Source organism: Castanea sativa, chromosome 12 (genome assembly GCF_040712315.1).
Source record: "Castanea sativa cultivar Marrone di Chiusa Pesio chromosome 12, ASM4071231v1".
Classification (NCBI taxonomy): Eukaryota; Viridiplantae; Streptophyta; class Magnoliopsida; order Fagales; family Fagaceae; genus Castanea; species Castanea sativa.
This window is the reverse complement of record NC_134024.1, coordinates 20,856,839-20,866,921: the sequence shown is the minus strand read 5'-3', so window position 1 is coordinate 20,866,921 and position 10,083 is coordinate 20,856,839. Positions and strand designations below refer to the sequence as shown.

General features: G+C 34.7%; 1 protein-coding gene across 1 annotated transcript; it reads left to right on the top strand.

Annotated features, from left to right (window-relative positions):
- The first annotated feature begins 475 nt into the window (after nucleotides 1-475).
- On the top strand, nucleotides 476-9,292 carry LOC142619779 (syntaxin-21-like). The gene is made up of 7 exons (XM_075793059.1): nucleotides 476-1,124; nucleotides 2,894-2,987; nucleotides 3,296-3,435; nucleotides 4,706-4,780; nucleotides 7,402-7,559; nucleotides 7,679-7,779; nucleotides 8,854-9,292. The coding sequence occupies exons 1-7, from the start codon at nucleotides 934-936 to the stop codon at nucleotides 8,917-8,919; spliced, it is 825 nt and encodes a 274-aa protein (XP_075649174.1). The 5' UTR covers nucleotides 476-933; the 3' UTR covers nucleotides 8,920-9,292.
- The last annotated feature ends 791 nt before the right edge of the window (nucleotides 9,293-10,083 follow it).

Sequence of the window (10,083 nt, the reverse complement as noted above, 5' to 3'; positions counted from 1 at the left end):
ATTTTATTATAGGGTAAAGGTAAATTATATATTTACTTCTCAAGCTTTGTCCCATGTTTCAAAATAGTCCAAATTTTTTTTAATGTTTCATTTTAGTCCCTATACTTTAAGTTTGTGACAAAAAAGTGCATGCCATTAATTCTGGCTTAGATTTGAAGTTGAGATTGTTGAACAAAATCTATATATATATAACATGGAGAAAATCAAAGTAACAGCCGATAGTAAGGAATTTTTGATACAAACTTAAAAGTATACCGACCAAAATAAAAAAATTTAAAAGATAAAGGACTAATTTTAAATATGGGACAAAAGTTGAGTACTAAATATGTAATTAAATTGAAATAAAATATTTCTAATAAAAACTTATAAATTAATGTAAAAATAATATAATTGGTGCCAATTAAATAACACAATAATAATTTTTTTAAAAAGTATTTGAATTACACTTTTATACAATAAAAATTGTAGTTATTCTATCCTAACACAACTCTAACTAATATCGGATTAAAAGAGGGAAACGACGCAATTGAAAGGACAAGAAGGAAAGGAAAGAGGTAGATACGTTCGCTTGTGCCTTGTCACACAGTCGTCCGGGCCCCTCAGGAAATTTCCTTCCTTGTTTGACTTTTTTACAAACTTCACAAACTACAATAAAGAGCTTCAACTTCAATTCAATTCAATTCTAAGACCCAAAAAACGCAAAAGACACAGACTTTGAAATCTTCAAAGTCACAATTGTGCTTTGCCTTTTCTTCCTCCTTAAACACAACTTCACCAATAATATATATCCCCACCAAACTTCTCCTTCCAACCCAACAACATTTGTAACCTGTTTTTCAAACTTAGATTTTTTGTTTTTTGTTTTTTGTTTTCTGTTTTTGGGTTTTGGATAAAAAGTAGTATAAACTTGTTCAATTCCTGTGTTTCGAAAAAATGAGCTTTCAAGATCTAGAAGCTGGCAGACCACTAAGACAACAAAGACAACGTCAACAACAACTGCTTCAAGACCCATCTCAGGCTTTGGCTGCTGGGATTTTCCAAATCAATACAGCTGTGTCTTCCTTCTCTCGCCTTGTCAATTCTCTTGGCACTCCCAAAGACACCCTCGAACTCCGTGACAAACTGTCAGTCTTTTTTTTTCTTCTTCTTTTCCTTAAACTTGTACGGCTTTATGGTTTTTTTTTTTAATTACAAATTTCTGGGTTTTTGTTTTTGTGGAATTTAACAATTGAAAGATGATTTGATTTGATTTTTTTTTTTTTTTTCTGGGATTTGTTAGTTTGGTTATAATGTTATGTATGTGTATTGGGTAGAAGACTCGATCAACTAATCAAGTTTGCGTGACTAGTAGGTCCCACATGCTACCACTTGCATTTTATTGAGTATCCATTTAAGTCCATACATTTTGTGCTATAAGTGATTGTAAATTGTGCTGTAATTGTTTGTACCTTTTCTTGCCTCTTTTCATGAACTCCCAAAAATTTGGAGAATTTGGGGCTTTTATTAGGGGGGGGAAAAAAAAGAGCTTTTTAGATAAAACTATATTGCAAAAACTCTACTTACAGTAATGGTTAATGGGCATTAAGTTGCTTATTAGCCAATGCAACGCAACATGTAGCTTATTAGCCAATGCAACGCAACATGTAGCTTATTAGTTGATGCACTTACTGTGTGTATGGTTGCGGCTTCCAAGGACACATAATTGATTAAGGATACATAATTGAATTTAATAGGTAAATCAAAGATTATGTATTGTATTTTATGTTTAGAATCCTTTATTGTTGAATAAGAAATTTGGAGTTTGAATATGCCAACACCAAAAATCAATTGGTGTTTTGGCTTAATGATAAAAAAAAAAATCATCATAAAGCGAATGACATAGGTTTAAATTCTATTGTATCTAAAAAGAAAAGATAAAAAATGCAAATTAAAGAAGCTTGTAAGAAGTACTTGTACATTGTGCTGTAAATGCTTGCACCCTTTTATAGACTTGTAACTTTGAAGGACACCCTATATCAAGCTGTGGGTGTTTTACTTTCTCTTATAGGCTTTTGTTTAAGAAATGTTTACCATGTTTAACACTATATTTGGGAGTTCATAAAGGAATGCAATGTGGAGAATAAATGTTAAATAAACAAAAAACTACATAGTTTACACTAAATCAATAACAATTGTATTTTTGTAATCCGCATGGATTATTTATTTTTCCCCTATTTATCAAAAAAATGATATATTTTTCCCCTTTTTGAGAGGAATTGCAACTATTTAAATATTGATGGTTGTGTAAAACAAGTTTAAACTACATAGTAAGGAGTTGTGTAACAAGCACTTATAAAAAAAAAAGGAGTTGTGTAACAAGTTTTGTAGGGTTGTTGCTTGTAATTTGTTGCTTGTAAGTGTATTCTTCTTGCGTACTTGGGTGACTCTTTTTTGATAGTTTAATAAAATTTTCATTATCGAAAAAAAAAAAGGTTTTGTAGGGTTGTCTTGGTATCTTTAAAAATAACCCTAATTTCCATTTTGATCCTTTTTTGTTTAATTACTCCTCTAATTCCAATTTCAATCTTTTCCTATTATTAGTTTAAGTGGTTGTGTTTTTTTTTTTTCCCCTTTTCTTGTTTCTTTTTGGTTATTTTATGGATGGAAGATATGATGCTAATAAAGCATATGAATTTGCATTTTCAACTACTCACCTTTAATGTTTTTGCAATTTTTCACTAGAACAATAAATATTGAAATCTGGTACAAATAACAACAATTTTATTTTTCACATTCTAAACATTTAATTTGGTTTATCTTAAGGTAATGATATAAGGAAAAGATTGTTGCACGCATCAAGCAATCTTGTTCTTTTTTGTCACTGTTATTTAAATTGGATTGACTGTACTTGCAGGCGCAAGTCAAGGTTACACATTGGGCAGTTGGTAAAAGATACTTCAGCTAAACTTAAGCAGGCTAGTGAGGCTGATCAGCATTTGGAAGTTAGTGTAAGTTCATACCCAACATAATTTCTAAGCTAACATTTCGTCATTGGATAAATTGCTCTCTCTTGTTGTTGTTCACTTGGCTCACTTACCCATGCTCCTCCTTCTTCCTTCCTTTCTTACTGTATTTAAAAAATTGATCTTGCATTGTTTCTAGAATTTATTTTACCTTCCCTCCAATATACATTTCTGGTTAGTTAGGACAGGGTAATTAATTACTTATCTAGTTTTTGTTTCTTTTGTTTCGGGGTGGGATGGAGGGGGTGCAGTTTTATATTCTTATGCCTTGACATTTACTCATTAAACTCCAGCCTGCCAAGAAGATTGCTGATGCTAAGCTTGCAAAAGATTTCCAGTCAGTTCTTAAGGAATTTCAGAAGGCACAAAGGCTTGCAGCTGAGAGGGAAACAACATATGCTCCATTTGTTCCCAAAGAAATTCTTCCGTCCAGGTAATTTTTTCTTGACAACTTGATTAGTTCATAATTTTGTATGTCACTTCCTTGCCCTGTCTGGTCTAAAGTTACAGGATGTGGATATTGGTGCATTGGAGGAAACTGCTTATTCCTGATAGGAAGTGAAACTTGTTGAATATGTTTCAAAAAGAAATCAAAGACATTTTAGAGATTGGAAACTATGACCATGAAAAATGGATTGGTTTGGCACAGCACAAAAATGTTAATGTTGTCTTTTTTTGAGGCCATAAGAGTAAATAGAAATTTTTAATGTCATCAAAGAGACCGGCAGTTTTATACTTCAATTTATTCTTATGGAAGGCTTGAAGGAGAATTAGGATTCTAAATTTTGTTGAAAAATTGGATGTTTTTTTTTTTTTTTTTTTTTTTTTTTTTTTTTTTTTTTTTTTTTTAAAGATTGGGAGAGTTGAAAAGGGAAGTTTAATATATGTGTCTGTTCCCTTCTCTCTGGGTTGTTGATATTTTGTCACTTGTTTATTCTGAAAAGTTCACCTTCATAAACGTAAAGTTTACCCTCTTTAGGGGAAATTCTACTACAACTGAACGTCTCCTTAATGGGTATGTATGTTACTCTGTCTCATTTTGTAAATCCTCTATTGATTTTTGGAATTTCTCAAAATTTGCATCCTCTTTCTAAAAAATAATATTTGCTAGTTTATGGAATTCCTATAATATCTTTATTTTTTAAAAATAAAAGAGGATAATAAAATGAAAAATAGTGTAAATTAGGAAGTAGCTTTCACTAAATGTTTTTTAACCTTAAAAAGGTTGTTCCCATCCTGCATCTAGAAAGTTAATATATATTTTGGGGGCTGAAAATTTGTCATGGTAATTGGTCAACCAATCATTTACCAATTCTGATAATAGTATGATGTTTTTAGTTGATCTCACATGGATTTCCTATAATTTGGACTTGCATGTTTGATTTGTAATGTTGGTGATGTTATACATAGCCTCACTTCCAGTATCACCAGTACAGAACAATTCACCTAATATTTGATATATATTGGGTCGCACTGTGCATGTTAAAACTCCACCGTATCCATGAGGATGTCAATTCATTCCCAGTCCAAATAGAGATGGATGGACTAATATGTTTCGGTGTCAGTGATGCTTGACTAAGTATTTGGTCTCACATGTGCACTCACACATCTGTGCATGCACGCATAAAGACATACATATATTAGCATTTAACTTTGGTCAAATAACTAACTGGCATGCCTTAACTTTGTCAATCATTAAGCAGTTATGATGCCCATGAGCTGGAAATAAGTTCATCCAGGACTTCTGAACAGCAAGTTCTTCTTCTGGAATCCAAAAGGTCAGCATTGCTTCCTACAGTATGTTTCTAATATTGTTCTATATTCATAACTTGGTAATTTTTCGGCCTTAAGATAATTTCTTACATTTTATTGTAATGTCTTGTGAGGAAAATAAATATCTGTCAGTTATTAACCTTTCTTTGTGGTTTTTTAGTCTGGTGTTAATTGAACTTCTAGTGAGGTAAAAATGTGTTCTTCCCAGTATCCTCCTCCCCTTCTCCTGGTGGGGGGCCAAGCCATACTTACATAAAGAAAATGGGACATATAAAAAAGTTTCTTTGTGTTAAGTGCAGACATTTTCTTTAGGATTATTGTTAAAGGAGAACCAATTGATGGTTTGTAGCTTGGAGATCCTTAAGGATTTGTTTTCATCCTTTCGAAAACACGACCTTTGCCTGTCAGCTTTATATTGCTGGTTTTGAGTATACCAGACATTCCCTCAAACCAGATAACTGTAACTAATTATAGGGATAGCCTGACTTATAAGGGACGAATCCAGCCAGTCAAGTTTTCAATGCTGCCTGTATCATTCTCTAAATGTAGGTCTCTAAAGGAATGACGCCCTGGGGCTTCCACTTAGTGGATACATTCATTCCACCTGACCTCAACCATTCAAACTGCCTGAGCTTTTCAAATCAGGCCCAAAAGGGCCTTTGAGTCAAGGCCTGGTTAGCTAACAAGAAACCTAGACACATCATCCTGTGAAACAGAAGAAGCCTTTGTAATAAAATTTGGCATTTTACTATTGAACGCATGACATAGGAGATAGGACAGACTTATAAGCCTGTCTATGATTGTTCAATTTGGCTAGGGTTGGGAAAAGTTACAATTTCAGGATTTTGAATGGTGGAGGAAAAGCTTTAGGGTTTGTAAATTGATTCAAATTGAATGGGATTAAGATTAAAAGGTAAGACTGAACTTGAAAAAATAGGTCTCTGGAAACTTATTTCAATTTCAACCAACCTAAAATTGATAGTTAACATCATTTAATTAATACTTTACTGATACTAATAATAATGCTAACCTTGTGTTGAAAGTTGCACTGGAACTTATGCATGAATGTAATGCTTGTAACTTCTTTCTATAATTAGGTGCTATGAAGCACCATGCAATGGGTAAACTTAAGTTTTAAGAGTACAAATTCTTGAAATTAAAAGGTGCAATATTAATATCTCGTTTGAGCAACAGTGTTGGATATGCTCCTCATAATAGAAATGCGTTTAATGTTATGTGAAAGTACTCTTATATGTTGAGGAACAGAAGGAGAAGAGGGGTGGGAGGTGGGGGGTTGGGGCTTAGATTTCATAATTATGCAATGTCTTGTCTTATACATTCTCATCATTTGTTTGAAATGTTATACATTTAAGAGTTTTTCAAACCACCCCCAACCCCCCCCCCCCCCAACCCACCCAAACAGAAAAAAAACAGAGCACCTATTTCCAATGACATTTTTGAACAAATACATGACAATATTCGAAGTTTTTATGTACAGTATGTTTTTCCATGCTGTATATGTAATATAAGTTTGCTACCTTTGTTTTAATCAAAATATAAGTTTGCTGCCCGTGTGTTTGAAATTTCTCTTTCCATGTTGCAATTAGGGGTGCGTTTGTTTCGACAGTAAAGCAATTCCGGAAAATGTTTTCAAGAAAAGAAAATATTTTCCGGAAAGGAAAAATTCCGGAAAATATTTTTAGGTGTTTGGTGGCATTTTAAAAAATACTTTGGAAAATATTTTCAGGTGTTTGGTTGTGATCTTGAAAATATTATAGAAAATACATTTTTTACTTGATGCTCACATTTTCTCAACTTCCAATCAAATATTTATCATCATTTCTCAGTAAAATCACAAAAGAAACAAAACCCAAAAAAAAAAAAAATCCTAAAATCCGAGAGAGAAGCGGCGCGATCGCGAAGGAGGAGGCGCGATCAAGGATCGCGAAGGCAGCGCGATCAAGGATCCTGGGGTGCGACGGCGCAATCGCGAAGGCTGGGGTGCGTCGGCGCGATCGCGAGGGCTGGGGTGCGTCGGCGCGATCGCGATGCTGGGGTGCGCTATCGCGATCGGTGCTGGGGTGCGACTGCGCAAGATCGCAGTGCCAGGGTGCAACGGCGCGATCTTGCGGTGGGTCATGGCGCGATCTCGCGGTGGGTCATGGCGCGATCTCGCGCCGTTGGTGGGCTGGTAAAGTGGGTCGGAGGTGTGTGGGTGTGGGTTTGTCCAGTGGGCCGGAGCTGTGTGGGGATCGGAGGTGTGTGGGTGAGGTTTCGTCCAGTGGGCCGGAGCTGTGGGAGAGTGGCGGCGCTCGTCAGACGGTGGGTGAAGCTCGGACCGGCTTGAGGCAGGGAGTGGAGCTTGACTTGAGGCAGCGAGAAGGCGAGAGGGAAAATGAGGGCTGAATCCAATTGAAGGTAAAATACGAATGGAAAAGGATTTCCGGATCAGAGGCCCTTTTTTACAGTCAAATGTTTGCTATTTTCCATTTGACCAAATTTTCCGCACCTGCCAAACATCCGAAAATGCGTAAAACCATTTCCTGAAATCGTTTACCGTCGAAACAAACGCAGCCTAGAATCCATGTTTATATTGCAACCTAAGTTTCTATTAAATTATGTGCAGACAAGACGTAGTATTGTGGGATAATGAGATTGTATTTAATGAAGCCATTATTGAAGAAAGAGAGCAGGGGATCAAAGAAATTCAGCACCAGATAAGTGAGGTAAATGAGATTTTTAAGGATCTAGCTGTGCTGGTTCATGAGCAAGGAGTTATGATTGGTAAGCCCTTTGTTATTAATAATCATTACCATTTTTTATAAAGTTTTCTTGCAATTTTTGTTAAAAAATTTCATACTCTATAAGGACAATGTCAAATATGTGTTCCTTTATCCTCTCAGATGACATTAGCTCTAACATTGAAAGCTCTCATACTGCAACTACACAAGCTAGTTCACAACTTCAGAAAGCATCCAAAAGCCAAAAATCTAGTTCATCTCTGGTAAAATTTGATTAATGCGGTTCTCTTTTCTTTCAATTTTTCCTTGTCTTTTAATTCTTATGTAGAGAGAAAAAAAAGTAGATGCCTAGATCATTAACACCTAGTTTTTTGCTTTGCTGTGATTGGAATTGTTGTAATCGAAAATTGATCTTTAACTGAGCAGTTGCTTAAATTCAATTGACAATACTACACGTACTCAATATCTGGAATGGCAATGAGGCTCTAAATGTTAGTTTGGTAGACATGATTCTTGTTGTATTGACAGCTCAACTAGATGATGGTTAGAGGAATTCTCTAGTATCTGCAGTTATGTTGCTTTGACCCTTTTTTTTCCTTTTCGTTTTCTTCTTTTTTGAATCTTTTTTGGTTGTTGCCTTTGTAAATAGCATGTATTGACACACCATTTCCATTCATGTTGTCTTTGGGCCAACATGGTGGGTTCGAGATGTGGCCTAGAATATGTCTATTTAATGTTATATTTCGACTTTTATTTATTTTTATTATGTGTGTGTGTGTGTGTGTGTGTGTGTGTGTGTGTGTGTATCGAGAGAGAGAGAGAGAGAGAGAGAGAGAGAAGGAAGTGGTGCCCTAGTCTTTGGCCAAACTATTTCACTCCCTACCCATAAGACACTCCAGCAACCCCATGGACTGATAGTATGGTGGATTGCACCTGGGACCTCCAGCTTTACATCATTTCCCAAACCAATGAGCCTGCCACTTAATTCCCCTCGTGACTTTGTAATATTTATACATGATAAAACTATCTGGCATTAGGTTTTGTGTAACTTGAACCTCAGGCGGAAGCAAACCCATCTAAGCCTTGCATTTATATTATTGGTTCAAGTGATTCTTATTTAACAAATTAACTGTGTTAGGAGCGAAGTTTAAAATTTTGTGCTGCATGTTCTTATTTAAATCTCTTTTTTTTTTTTTTTCCATTTCTAGCAATCGTAATATCACTAATGCATAATATTGAATATTGGTGGAGTCACTTAATATATGCTCCAGAATTATTTAAAATTTCGTTCTGACAATATCATTAACCGTTTTCCCTCTTTTTTATTTTATATGCAGCTGTGTTTGCTCTTGGTGATCTTTGGAGTCATTATGATCATTGTCATCATAGTGGTTGTAGCTTGAGCAACAAATCAATTGCTTTATTTTAAGTTCAATTTTGAGGCATGGTCTACCTGTGATGTCTCTGATGATGGTGTTCCCTAGGAAGTGGTCGTCCCTCTAACTTGTGCCGCTCTTGTCGACACTAATTACACGTAGTTTCTATCCTCAGTGAAAATAATGAAGCCCAATAATGTACAGTCCATTTATTGGGAGCTGACATCCTCTTCACTATTTTAGCAACCAAAAAAAAAAAAAATCTTTACGAGTCGAATTTTAGAGCAAAATCATGTATGAAATTGTAATAAAATTTGAAACTCTTCTATGATCGTTTGTATCTACACTACTATTTAAGAGACTTCTCCTGTTTGAACTAGATTTTTTTTTTGTTCCAAAATACCCACGCTGTTTGAACTATATTTTTTTTTTGTTTCAAAATACTCACGAATTTCTAAGTTTAAGTAGAAACAAAACTAAAAGATAATTTGGTAAAATTGTCTTTTAACTCTTGCAAAAACATTGCCTACAATATAGGACTATTCTTAAGTATTTGAAATGCTTCAACGACCCATATTCCATCCCTAAACTCATGATTTCAAAAAAATAAAAAATTGGTTTTTTTTTTTTTTACCTTTATCAAGTCTTATCTGTTTTCACTTTTTTTTTAAAAAAAAAAAAAAAAAAAACCGTTTCTCTTTTTTATTTTATTTATAATTTGCAGTTTCTTACTCTAATCTCACATTGTGTTTAAATTTTTTTTTAATAAAAAAAAAAAATACATGCTCTCAGTTAATTGTTTAAGTTCACGTAAGTTCTCCTCCCTCACTCTCAAAAACATGCCCTACAATTACCCAATCTCTCCTCGTCCCTATCCTCAGGTCCTTTTTTTAAAAAAATAATTTTGTATTTACCAAGAACAACCACCATTTATGCAATTTGGTAACAGGTGACAACCACTCAAAACAAGATTTAGAAGGTATTTACTATTTACGCAATAGTCAGAGAGATTGCCCGTTGCATTCACCACCATTACCTCCTCATGCAGGCTCACTCTCCCAAACTTGCCCATTTTGACCTCAATTTTCACTATACTCATGCGATACAAAATAATTTTTGGCCGTGGATGTCTGGTGATGCGGCAATTTGGGTAGCAACAGCAACATGGACACTTAAGAAATCTTCAATCAG

What these genes read in the sequence shown, in the direction of transcription:
- LOC142619779 (XM_075793059.1), top strand. Translation starts at nt 934, where the DNA reads ATGAGCTTTCAAGATCTAGAAGCTGGCAGACCACTAAGACAACAAAGA. An exon ending in CTCGAACTCCGTGACAAACT is followed by an intron (nt 1,125 to 2,893) that starts GTCAGTCTTTTT and finishes CTGTACTTGCAG; the next exon opens with GCGCAAGTCAAGGTTACACA. An exon ending in AAAAATCTAGTTCATCTCTG is followed by an intron (nt 7,780 to 8,853) that starts GTAAAATTTGAT and finishes TTTTATATGCAG; the next exon opens with CTGTGTTTGCTCTTGGTGAT.